The sequence below is a fragment of the Rhinatrema bivittatum genome, chromosome 2 (genome assembly GCF_901001135.1).
Source record: "Rhinatrema bivittatum chromosome 2, aRhiBiv1.1, whole genome shotgun sequence".
Taxonomy (NCBI): Eukaryota; Metazoa; Chordata; class Amphibia; order Gymnophiona; family Rhinatrematidae; genus Rhinatrema; species Rhinatrema bivittatum.
The window spans coordinates 192,892,255-192,905,897 of record NC_042616.1 but is presented as its reverse complement, the minus strand read 5'-3'; the positions used below and the strand labels follow the sequence as shown (position 1 = coordinate 192,905,897).

At 41.4% G+C, this 13,643-nt stretch overlaps 1 protein-coding gene across 1 annotated transcript; it reads left to right on the top strand.

Annotated features, from left to right (window-relative positions):
* Positions 1–816: 816 nt before the first annotated feature.
* On the top strand, positions 817–13,375 carry LOC115083246 (piggyBac transposable element-derived protein 3-like). Its single transcript, XM_029587055.1, has 2 exons — positions 817–908; positions 11,593–13,375. The coding sequence occupies exons 1-2, from the start codon at positions 817–819 to the stop codon at positions 13,373–13,375; spliced, it is 1,875 nt and encodes a 624-aa protein (XP_029442915.1).
* The last annotated feature ends 268 nt before the right edge of the window (positions 13,376–13,643 follow it).

The window sequence follows — 13,643 nt, the reverse complement described above, 5'->3', positions numbered from 1 at the left end:
TAATGCCACCTGCTGGAACACATGTGAAATAATCTGGTAAAGGTACAAGCATTGTGGACATACTTTATGTGCATACTTTACTTCCCTTGAAGGTGGCAATAATCAATCAGCCCATTTCTGTAGTTACAACAGTGTTTATATCCAGGGAAATTGCCTTTTATTGTTTCCCTCCTCAAGCTTTGCTGACATAACTAGCAGACAAGCTGGCAAGTTGATCTGTTCTAAAGCTGTAAAGTGTAGGATTAGAGAAAGACTAAAAACACAAATCATAATCAAATCAATCATCCTCATTATGTATTAAACCTTTAAAGTAAACTCTTTTGCCATTGCAACCATGCCGCTTCTAAAGTTCTGATGTTCTCTTTTCTAGAGGAGCACCCACTGAACATTTTAACTCGACATGTTAACATCTCTACAAGAACAGTATATATTAGATGAGGTATACAAGTGTTCTTATGGTGAAAATATATTTATTCTACAAATAGATATTTTAATTATGGGTTCATTCAATAATACAATGAGATATACTTTGCAGTTTTAATGCCTAGCACTTCTAGCTTTCATTGATACAATAGTCTGACTAAAAATATTTGCTTTAGAATAGGGCAGCTATATGCGTGGAATTCCTTGTGAATTTTGACATTTTGAGAGTGGAAAAGAATATCTGTTATATAAGTTGCTGTTTTATAAAGCACCTAATTCCCACTTTCTTATTAAGAATTTGGAAGATTAGCAATGTAGAGCAAGATAGGAGCAAAACCTTAGACATACTATTGCACACAGTATGACTAGGCTGTACATATGTGCACATGCAAGATGCAGCTTTTGGAGAACTTGCTGTTGAGTTTGTGCCAGCACGGGAGGCTGAATCAGAATGTGTCAAACTGGTTGTCTGCCAAGCACTTCTGGTACTGGAATCAGCAGAATATAAGTCCACTATAGCAAGTTGCAGGTTGAATATCTTTTCATTCTCTATTATACCCTCTAAGGAATTTGTATGGCTTTCTAAAGACCTCTGTGCTGGAAAGAGGCAGCTGTTCTGGCTCTTTGCCCGCAGAAGTGCTGGCCTAACAAAATATGCCAACAGGAAAAATACAAAATGCTTCCATTTGTGCCTTTCCCTTTCTAAGAAGTGGGTCTCTTGGGAAAGCGATTCATGACAGCAGGTCAAAGGGGTAAGAAACGTGTGAACATATGGCACTACCCGCCTGAGAAAATGTACATGATGGCAGCATATGGCACAGTTCTCCTGGTAGAGGCAACTTGTCAGCAGGCACAGGAAGGGCTTTTCCATGGCTCTGTGGTTCATTATCCATATGGTTTGCTATTGTTTCTGATTCAGCATGAATTATTCTTACTTTCAATAACCTTTGCTGGTTTTAGTTTCAGTCATTAGGAATATAATGTTAATGTCCCCCTAATGGCAGGCCTATCAAACCTATCAAATTTATAGAATGCCAGCCAATGTCCTTTAAGAGATCATTTATACTTAAAAATGGCAGAGAAAAAGAGAGGACAATAGACCAAGAAACTTAGGAGACATTAGTTGAAAACTTTAAATGAGTAGTGATATCTAGAGGACAATAATGAAAGCCCTTTCCATGAATGAAATGATCTATTATCCACATAAATGAACTTTTTGATGTTTGCCCACCTTACACAAGGATAAAAGTACCCACATATGTCAGCAATGTGAGGACTTCTCCCTGTTATGATTTTGTAAGAAAGTGAACCCTGGGCTGAGATGGGAGGTGTCCCAGCCCACACGAAGGAGCCCTGTGAGCCTCACCGTCAGCAGGAGTAGTCTCAGTGGTGCAGGACACAGCTGTAGGTAGAGACTTTATTATGAAGGAAAGATAAAGTAATGTCTGCAGAGCAGGAGATGCAATAGTACAGTTCTGAGCAGTGGGGAATACCCAGAGCGATGCCACTGATGAGAAGATCCGGTAGTAGCCCGCAGAGTGGGGTACGCCCGGGATCCCCTCTGACGAGTGTAGGTACCTCAGGAATACAAATTTGGTAGTGGCCCGCAGAATGGGGTATGCCGAGGATGTCTGTACAGTAGAGGTAGAAGAGCTGGTAGTGGTGCCGGAACCCGGAAGTGGTTCCTGTAGTTGATGTGCCAATACTCTGCAGCACAGGGTATGCTGAATAACTTCTACTGGAGAGAATGGCGGTAGTGGCCCGAGGCACAGGGTACACTGCAGGGAATCCTTAATACAGTTCGTATTGTAGAAGTCAGTAGAGGTACTCACAAGAGATGGTATCCAGGAGACAGAGACCTGAAGGCAGATCAGGTAGCAGTCATGCAAGAAGGCCCTCCGAGGAGTGGATAGCCAGGAACGCAGAAGAGCCCCCGAGTTGTGGGTTCTCAGAGCATCAGGTGCCAAGACCAGAGTCAGGAACAGGAAGTCCTAGGATGAAGCAGATTCAGCAATGAGGGAACTCTTTGCTAACTTGTAGAAGGCAAGGGCCGGTCAGATTAAGTACAACAGCGTATTGACATCATCAGGAGGGGACACCCTTGAGGTTCTCGGCATGATGTGTACAAAGGAGGCCCTTGCGCGCGCGCGCCTAAGTGATTCTGGATCCAAGATGATGGTCAGCAGCATCCACGGTCCCTGGGATGCTGGAAAGGTCGGCGGGAGTTAGCAGAGACCACCACTCTCCCCAGAATTGATGGCACAAGGAAAAAAGAGGTGAGCATGTGTGGTTGCAGCCATCTGCGACCGACGGGCGAAACACTCACGTGTCTTCAGAGGAGTTCTCAGGGAGGCACTTAACACCAGTAGTTTTGAATGATCAAAACGACCTCTTTAACAGTTGAATTTTTAAAGCCCGGCATGTGCCAAAACTGGGAGATATGCAAATATGTTGGGCTGGTGCGCACCGAGCGGATTCTAAAAGCCGCCAATATATGCTCATATCTCCTGATGCATGCACAAACATTTTTTTCTAAAAAAGGGGTGGGGTATGGAAATGATCTGGGCTTGGCATAGCCATTCATAAAGATTTCTCAATGAAAACAGTGCATAAATACTTACGCACACAAGCGCTCGCCAGGGTCCCCTACCATGTAACTTCACTTCTGCTATGGAAAACATGTAAGTCATAAAACAAAACAAATGTAGGCATGTCAGCAGGGTTTTAAGGGTTGGGGTTAACAGGGGAAAAGGGAGTCTATTAAACTAGGGGGTTTGGAAGTCCTATCTATTGCCTGGGCGAACTGGAAATATACTGGTGAAACTGGCATTGGCATGGACGTGCACCCTTTTTAAAATCCCCTTACGTACACAATGGAAGTGGGATTTGCATGCACATGCATGTGCCCACTTCTAATTGCACCCACATGTGGGCACACTCAGGCTATTTCATAACATGCGCGCATATACGCGCATATGTTGCAAAATAGCCGCGTCCATGGACACGAGCCAACAAACATGCTCACATGTGCACCCATGCACCTGTTTAAAATTTACCATCCTATTTTGCCTTAAATAAGTACCTGCACTAAAATCAAGAAAACATTTGTGCAGGTACTTATTGTGAGGGCAATAATTAAAGTAAACCTACTCGTGCAGTTTTGCTTTAATTATTTCAGAAAACTCAATCAATAAAAATTACTTGCAGAGTTTTCAAATTTATGGACAGAATACTACTCCCTATAGGAAACAAAGAAGAGAAAATTAGCATACCCCAAAGCATCAATGGAGAAATCTATAGGGAGGGTATAGCAGCAAAACTCTTGAATCAACCAGCAAACAGTTCAAACCTTAAAGTATTTATTTCAAAGCTACATAGTATGTGGTTAAATAAAAAAATCTGCTGTAAGTAGTAGCCAGTTTGTACAAACGAGATAAAGACCCGACCCCGACATGAGCTGTGTTTCTCAATGGATACTAGTTCAAGGGAGGGTGGCTATCTATCAAATAGAACAAAGTAAATTAGGCTACAGTAAAATAAAGTCAAGTAAAACAGTGGAGAGAAAGATGCATATAAAATCATTAATCAAATAATTGTAATGCAAGTGGACATATTGTCAAGGTTAAATCAGATGAAGTTACATCAGAAGAAAGGATTTCTAAAGTATTAGGTTTTTACAATGCCAGATCAAAGTAAATGGGATATAAAAGTACAAAAAGATGCCAAACAGGCACATGATTAAGTGCATCCAATCACAGTGGGGCACAGGGAAGAGCCAATCAGGGAACGGTTAAAACAAGTCTGTAGAGAGAGCTGTACAGTATGCAACATAAAGATCCTGCGCTGCATGCACTATAGTACCTGTAAAGCAAAACTGCTGCCGTGGGAATGGGAGACATACAGTTCAAGAACAAAATTATGCAAATCTGTCACAGCGTGATTAGAGTTAAGCCAGTGAATGACCAGGGGAATGGTGGTTTGGGAATTTTGAATATTACAACAGTGATTTAGTATCAGAGTTTTAATCTTTCATAAAGTCTTCCCTAAAGGCCGGATTTTCAAAAGGTTATGCACACCGGGCCTATTTTAAAAAGGCCTGGTTACGCGCATAAAACCCCGGGACATGTGTAAGTCCCGGGGCTTTACTAAAGAGGCGGTCCGTACACGGTCCGTACACAGGAGGCCTGCGCGCACAAGTTATAATATCGGGCATACCTGTGTGTGCGCCGGGTAGCGTGCACACCTTTTAAAATCTACCCCTAAATATATAAAAGGTGGCAATTGTCCCTACAAAACAATTCTCCAAATCATTTCCCTGGCTAAAATGACTTAGCTGAAATTTCTCCTCTTCAGTCAGGTAAAATTATATGCAAACTTTAATAATATGTTTTGTATACTTTAGTTGGACTGCGAGGAAGCATTTCCAGAGATGTTTTTAGGTCAGGGGAGGAAAATAGTGCATATACATGACATTTTCACAAGTCCAGGTGTTATTTTACCCCGCTTGGCTTCCCGCACAAAAGAGCAGGTGCAAAACACGAGGACACTTTTAGAACTGAGTACATTCTGTTTGAAAATTTGAATAAAATGCTCACCATAAATGCACCCACACACTTTACAAGGTACAGATCCTAAATGATTTCTATCAAAAAGAACGATCCATTTAGTATGGAGGAATATAGGTAACTTCAGAATGGGATTCATTCCCCATGTGGGGGCAGTAAGTGGTAACCTTCTATCCTTTTTAAGCTCAAGCCAACATTTAATGTATGAAATTTTTAGTTGACCCTCTTAGGGGCAGCATGATTTTTTGCTGTTCCCTATTTTTCTCCAGTACTTGCCTGAGACTTTACAGTCCTTTCCTTGAAAAATAAACAAAGTACCATTGCCTACTTTTTACCATGGTTTTGGAAATCTATTTTCGTGGGGAGGAAACATCTCCACCCTTCCTACCTCTTATTTTGGTTTCCCTTTTTGAGTAAGAATTTTTTTTCTATGTTACATGAGTTCCCTAGGGCCCAAGAACTCAGAGCCATGTATCTTCAGAGGAGATGGCATCTTTCATAGAAAAGAAACCATAGGACCATTTGTGTCCTCCGGGAAGAATGAATCATTTCCAGGGAGGGGGAGTATGTACATAGATGAGAAGATCAGTGGCATCACTAATGAGGACCACAACCATCTCAAAGAAACCCACTGACTGTCATATATACCTACAGTTTCCACCTACCTCCTTCCACCAAATCCATTGTCTTCAGCCAAGCCCTATGGTACAATCTCATCAGTTCTAACCCCTTGGAGAGGGACTCCTATCTGGAGAAATTAAAATGGGATATTTTTTGAATTAGAGTACCCACCCAATGAGAAAAGAAAACAGATCAACAAAGTCAGACACATACCTAGGAACACTCTGCTACAGGATCATAAAAAAAAAGAAAATATCTAAACACCTCTGGTTGTTACCTATAGTTCACAGTTGAAACCACTGAAGCATATCATCAGGGATCTATAACCCATCCTGGACAATGATACCACTCAACCCCCCAATCTCAAATGGATACGCACCATCAACCACAAATTGTAGAGCAATGACACCAACTCAAGAATGCCAGAAACCCAGATGCCAACTCTATTCACAAATTAATCCAGGCAATACCATCACAGGACCCAACAACATCAACTAAAACATCTGGAGCTTATTCACCTGCTCTTTTTCCAATATAATATATGCCATCACCTTCCAGCAATGTCTCTATGCTGTCTACATACACCTGCTCCCTATCAGATCCAGAATCATTACACTGATTATACATCTTATATATTATACATCCAGAATCATTACATTATCAGATCCAGAATCATTACACTTTTTCCAATATAATATATGCCATCACCTTCCAGCAATGGCTCTATGCTGTCTACATACACTGGCTCCCTATCAGATCCAGAAACTTACACTGGCTCCCTATCAGATCCAGAATCATTTTCAAAGTGCTAACTATAACCCACAAGACCATCCATTCCCAAACTTCGCTAGATCTAAGCTGTCCACTTCGTCCATATGCATCATCAAGACCAATCAGAACCAGTTACTTAGGCACCTTACACATACCTTCAGCCAAGTCCTCACTCAAGAAATGTGCATTCTCGACTGCCAGCCCCCTCCACTGGAATGCCCTCCCATCGGACATTCGTCTTGAAACCTGTACTCGAACATTCAAAAAGAAACTCAAAACCTGGCTCTTTACAAAAGCCTTCACTTAAAGTTTTTGCTCAGAGCTACATCCCAGAACTAGACTCATTCCTGCATCTCATAATCACGTTAACCAGATGTCTGATACCGCAACTCTTAATTTTATTTCTTTGTCTCATATTCCCAATCGTTAAATTTACAGCATGCTACACCAACACCTTTTAAGTCGGATGTAACATAAGCCTTGAAGACTACAAACCTTGAAGATGTAACCGTTGGTTCTTGCAGATTAAACCTTATTCTGAAGATGTAAACTTAGATTTTGAAGACTGTAATCTGTAAGCTTTTGTATTTATTGTAAGCTTTTGTATTTATTATTTAGCTATTTACATTGATCTGTTACCACTTGGTCTTGTTCTCTCCTTTACCTCAAGTTCTAGGTTCCTAGCCTTGTTATTTTATACCCACTTGTTTGATGTTTGATGTAATTTTCCAATATTGGTTCTGTGTAATCCGAAGCGGTATGTACTAGTACATGAAGTCCGGTGTATAAAAGCCTTTAAATAAATAAATAAATAAATAAATACATAGGACAAATAGGTCAATCCATAAGGAAAAGAAAAAAAATGGACATAAATCTGACATTAGAAACAGCAACATTCAGAAACTAGTAGGAGAAAATTCTAAACTTCCAGGGCATTCGCTATCTGACCTTAAGATTGCCATACTTCTACAGAGAAACTTCAAAGGAACACTCCACGGTGAAACTGCTGAATTGGAACTCATCACAAAACGTAACACCATCACATTAGTTCAGAACAGAGACAATGGCTTCATGGCACACTACAAATATCTATGAACTTAATTGTTCTTAGATGATTCTGTCTTTTCACACTTACCTCAGTTGTCAGTAGTCTGGACTATAATGCTATTAACACTCTCTCCTTCCATACCCTGCCTGCCTAATTCAGTGCTTTCTCTTTGTCTTGTATCATGCCACCCCCCCCAATCTCCATATATTCCACCTTCATCCTGTCCTACACTTCATGCATCTGACAAAGTGGACTCTGTCCTTGAAAGCTGGAGCCTTAATAAATTGTAGTGTATAAGATACCACCCACTTCTTGTCATCTCAAGGACATTCACAGAGGAAGAGAAGGAGTCTAGAGAGAACCCACCAGGTACTGCTATAGGGTCAAGAGGAAGAAAACAGAGCAACAGGAGTAAATGATATGAAACTGGGGCTTGGCAAAGACATCTAACTTGAGACAGACTCTTTCCATCAACTTTTTAGAAAGAAGCTTAAAAGCTACTTCTTATGGACTAGATCAAAATGCTGACAATTGGTTTTAATCATTCAAGCAAGTGAATAAAAAGAGAAGTGTCACAAATTTATGGCAATCCTAAATTGCGAAGCTGGACAATGTAAATATTACAAGCTGTAATATTCATCAACCATCAGATAAATTGGGTGGGAAACTCTTTTTTTTTTTTTAGTCCAGGGAACCATGGACAATCAGATCACATAGTATTAGGAAAAGATAGCAACATCTAAGACTTGATTTGAGGGTGTGGACCCTAGCCCAGGGTTACACAAGTACATGGGTTATTTGAAACTTACCGCTATAAAGATAACTGCATCTTACCCCCACTAAATACAATTTAATTAAGCTAATATTTGTAACGGGCACTACAGTTCCGTTACCAGAAAGCCCAGAGAAAGTCCTAGTGCAGGGTTTATAAGCAGCTTTCTACAGAGAGCTCAAGGGGGCAGTTTAGTTTGCTGGCTGGAAGGAAGGTTAGAAATGTTCTCTGTGTTGGATTTTTGGCCTGGGCTCCATCCTGCCTGGTACACTTTGGGTTTGGCTGAGGATTCTATTCTATAATCTACTCCATAGGTTAAGTTATGGGACTTTGAAAACCTTTTGTGGTAGGAGCCTTGTGAGATATCTGGGCCCCTCCTGGACACAGGTCATGGGGAACCCTGTGTTTGGGGCACTCAGGGATAAGGAAGACCTGCCCTTTAGAGGTGATAACCTGAGGCAAGGACTGGTAACCCGGCATTAATATAATTTTTGGGAGGAAGAAGATTTTTTATTAAAAGACCTAGGAGGAAGATTTTTCTGCTTGGTAGATGTTACAGCATTCATTTAGCCCATTATGTCCCAGTGTCCTATTTAGAGGATAGCTTCGTAAAACAATTGTGATGTAATGGGTTAAAAAAATGACTGCTGCACAGATGCACTCAGACTCCCCTGTCACATGGTGATCACTGGTCTGGAAGTCCCCTTCTTATAAAAACATTTGTCGATCACACCCTTTTTGTAGGAGGTGCTGCCTCAAGAAACCCTTTACTTGGCCCCAGTAGGAGAGAGGTAATGGAATCAAAGTCAGGGAACCCCTCCCCATAGTCTGACAGGAGATATAGGAATAGGCTTGGGACTGAGCATACACTACATAGGAACAGACAAGAATAAGCACAAGAGAGAGAAACAGTAAACGCGGCGCTGGAGGATTATGTCCATGGCTAAGTGTGGGATCAGAGTCGTCCAGCTAAATTTAGCCAGCTAGTATCAAAGATCAGCTCTGACTGGCTAAATTGAAAACTTGTCCAGAACTACCTGTTTTCTGACCAGCTAAATTTGTGCAGCCTATGAATTCAGAGGATAAATTTAGTTGGTCAGTGGGGGAAAAGTTAGAGGTTTACCAAGCTAACTCCTAAAGTTAGCCAGGTATACTTATTACAGATTGATGCAAAGCTGCCTATGAGCTTCTGAATGCTCTCATGGTTTTGATTAAACATTATTTTCTCTTTTTTTTCATTATAGTACTCAGTAATCGCATGATAATACTATATTCTATATGGTAATACCATCATTTAACATTTTTCTATTTTCATCTATTTTATGTGTTTATGAAATTGGTAGCTCCTATGTGTTTGAGTTAGACATAATTCAATTCATTTCACCATGAGGAAATGACTTTAGTCACCATAGTAAGGGTGATTCACTAAAAGTCACCTGTAGTGTGCATGATAAAGTGTCCTATTCACCAGAGCCTTAACAGCTGCTAACACTTTGGAGGTAATTTTCAAAGAATTACTCAGGGTTTGTTTGCAAAAATAGGCATATAAGTGTGTAAGCAGCCTTAGTGCATGATAAGCACTCTATCATAAAAGAGGATACGCACATATTTGTGATTATGTGAGCACATGTCTGCATTTTGAAACAGTACAGTTCTAAGGCTTTACAAGGAAGGGGTTGTAAGTAGGGATGTGAATCGTTTTAGGACGATTAAAATTATCGTCCGATAATTTTAATATCGTCTTAAACCGTTATGGAACACAATACAATAGAGATTCTAACGATTTATCGTTATAAATCGTTAGAATCGTGAGCCGGCACACTAAAACCCCCTAAAACCCACCCCCGACCCTTTAAATTAAATCCCCCACCCTCCCGAACCCCCCCCCAAATGACTTAAATAACCTGGGGGTCCAGCAGCGGTCCGGAACGGCAGCGGTCCGGAACGGGCTCCTGCTACTGAATCTTGTTGCCTTCAGCCGGCGCCATTTTCCAAAATGGCGCCGAAAAATGGCGGCGGCCATAGACGAACACGATTGGATGGCAGGAGGTCCTTCTGGACCCCCGCTGGACTTTTGGCAAGTCTTGTGGGGGTCAGGAGGCCCCCCCCAAGCTGGCCAAAAGTTCCTGGAGGTCCAGCGGGGGTCAGGGAGCGATTTCCCGCCGCGAATCATTTTCCGTACGGAAAATGGCGCCGGCAGGAGATCGACTGCAGGAGGTCGTTCAGCGAGGGTTCCGGCGCCTCGCTGAACGACCTCCTGCAGTCGATCTCCTGCCGGCGCCATTTTCCGTACGGAAAACGATTCGCGGCGGGAAATCGCTCCCTGACCCCCGCTGGACCTCCAGGAACTTTTGGCCAGCTTGGGGGGGGCCTCCTGACCCCCACAAGACTTGCCAAAAGTCCAGCGGGGGTCCGGAAGGACCTCCTGCCGTCCAATCGTGTTCGTCTATGGCCGCCGCCATTTTTTGGCGCCATTTTGGAAAATGGCGCCGGCTGAAGACAACAAGATTCAGTAGCAGGAGCCCGTTCCGGACCGCCGCTGGACCCCCAGGTTATTTAAGTCATTGGGGGTGGGGGATTTAATTTAAAGGGTCGGGGGTGGGTTTTAGGGGGTTTTAATGTGCCGGTTTTGAGATTTTACGATTTTTCGATTTTTCACGATTTTTCACGATATTTTACCCCCCCAAACGGCAACAATACGATTCCCTCCCCCTCCCAGCCGAAATCGATCGTTAAGACGATCGAGGACACGATTCACATCTCTAGTTGTAAGTACATGCACATTTACAAACTTTATAAAGGGAGTCTGCTAGGTATGTGCATCGATTAAACGTTTGGTTCATTTTGTCCCCCCCTCCCCCTTTTTTTTAATTTGCTTGTTTTATTTATTTTTCATTTTTCATTTAACCCTTTAGTGCCCAATGCCCACATTTGGGAGCATTGAAATTTCACATTAATATTTTTGTGATAAGTAAGATATTCCCATATTGACTCTAATTCTTTGTTTCTAAATAGTTTTTGCATCCGTTGGTATCATTTGAGGTATATTTAGTCACTCTGTGTTTGTGGCAGCCATCTTGAAAGTTGACCTTTTACAACAGCCACATGTGTTTTTGGTTAAAAAGTTCCTCTGCAGGTAAGAATAAAATATTTTTTACAAATTTTGCTGGAAAACTATACAAACGTGTTTAGTTATCATTTTGATTTTATTTATTTTAACATTGAAAATGTTTATAGATATGTAAATTGCATCAATTCAGTGATGATCCCAAATGTGAACAATGGGCACAACTGTAACTATGTTTCCATTTGGGAACATCCTTATATTTAAGTGATTTATTATTCAATATGCTGTTATATCTTTACAGAATGTCTAAGAAATGACTTTACAGTGCAGAAGCATTAACATTCATTTTAGATGAGTATCAAAGTTGTGAAGATGGTGAATCCTTAGAAGAATATGAACGTTTAGCCGACGTTATTGACGAAGCCATAGAAAGTGATGACATAAGAGACATAGTGTTGCTACCTGCAAATAAAGTTGATAATGTGTCTGATGAAGAAGTGATTGACGAAGATAATCTACTGCCTTTGGCTCTGCCAAATGAAGTGCCTGGAACTGTAGCTATACTAAAGGATGCAGCAGCCATTGGTTCCTCTGATGGAACTTCGAGGCAGCAGAAAAAGCGAAAAGTTGTTCAGAAAAAAGGAGAGAAACATGGTTTTAAATGGAGCAAGAAAGTGGAGTATACGCATAAAATACCTTCAGCTCAGCTGGAACATTTAGCCCAGAGGCATCCTGAACTTCAGGATAAAACACCATTTGAACTTTTCAAACTGTACTATGACAATGAGCTGAGCGACATGATTCTGACCGAAAGCATTCGATATGCTTGGCAGAAAAACAACATGGATTTTGAACTTGAGGCCAAGGAATTGGACATTTTTATTGGAATTCTTCTATTGAGCGGATATAATTCCTTGCCTCGTGAACGGTTATATTGGAATCGGGATGAAGATGTTCAGCAATCCTTTGTTTCATCCCATATGACTCGTAACCGTTTCATGGACATAAAGAAATACATACATCTTGCAGACAATGACAAGATTAATCAAAATGATAAACTGTACAAAGTTTGTGCTTTCATTGATGCACTGAATGGTCGCCTGCAGCAGTTTGGAGTGTTCAGTGAGCATCTGAGTATTGATAAAGAGATGGTCCCATATTATGGACACCATTCTGCGAAAATGTTTATTCGAGGCAAGCCAATTCGCTTCGGCTATAAACTCTGGGTTCTGGCCTCATCAAAAGGTTATCCTTTCAATGTTGATGTTTATTGTGGAAAGACCAACTGTGAACAGGATGGTCAGAATCAAAGTTTTGGGCTAGTTCATCGTGTTGTGACATCATTACTGAGCTGCATAGAAAATCCATTATGCCATGAGGTATTCTTTGATAACTTCTTCACCTCATATGATCTTCTTCTGGCACTGCAAAAGCAAAACATCAAAGCCACTGGAACTGTTCGCGAAAATAGGTTGAAGCAGTGCTCATTGATGGAGACAAGCCAAATGAAAAAGAAGGAGAGAGGCTGCTTTGATGCCATATGCGACGGACATGTCTTGGCTGTGAAATGGCATGACAACCAGTGTGTTATTGTAGCTTCAAACTACAACAACATAGAACCACTGGGGAAAGCAAGAAGGTGGAGCAAAGCCAGAAAGTGTCCAGTTGACCTTCCACAGCCAGCGGTAATTGGCTTATACAATACCCATATGAGAGGAGTGGACATACTGGACAGATTTATGGCAAACTACCGTCCAGTGTGTCATTCAAAGAAATGGTGGTGGCCTCTATTTGTCAACGGCATCAACATGGCAGTTGTTGCAGCTTGGCATCTTCATATTGAAGTAGGAGGTAAATTTGATCACCTGGAGTTTCGTCGGCACATTGTTCGCACCCTACTTCAGCGTTCAGAACATCGCACACCATCGAAATCTGGACCTTCCAGTAGACCAGTCAGCGATGTGAGGTTTGATGGTTATAATCATCACCTTACTCCATCAGAGAAACAAGGAAGATGTAGGATGTGCAAGAAAACCTCCCGCCTGGTGTGCACCAAGTGCAGGGTTCCGCTTCATCTTCATTGCGAACAGCAGTATCATACCCAATGATCATTGGATCAAATAAACTCTGCTAATTAAATGGTTTTCTGTAGTTACTAGATAGTTTTCCGTCAAAACTGCTTAAAATACTTGAGTCTATGATTTTAATGTCATTAGTTCATAATTAAAACAGTGTTGTTCCCAAATGGGAACATAGTACCATATGTACCCATTGTTACCAAAAGGGAACGAAGCGCCATCTTGTGTACGTGACAAATATTTAAAAAATTGTTCAGTCAAGTGATCCTCTCATGTCATGTGTTTCAAACTTTAAGCT

Excerpts from the sequence above, each read along its gene's own strand:
- LOC115083246 (XM_029587055.1), top strand. The coding sequence starts at position 817 with ATGCAGCTTTTGGAGAACTTGCTGTTGAGTTTGTGCCAGCACGGGAGG. Across the intron at positions 909-11,592 it reads TTGTCTGCCAAGCACTTCTG|TGCAGAAGCATTAACATTCA; the intron begins GTACTGGAATCA and ends ATGACTTTACAG.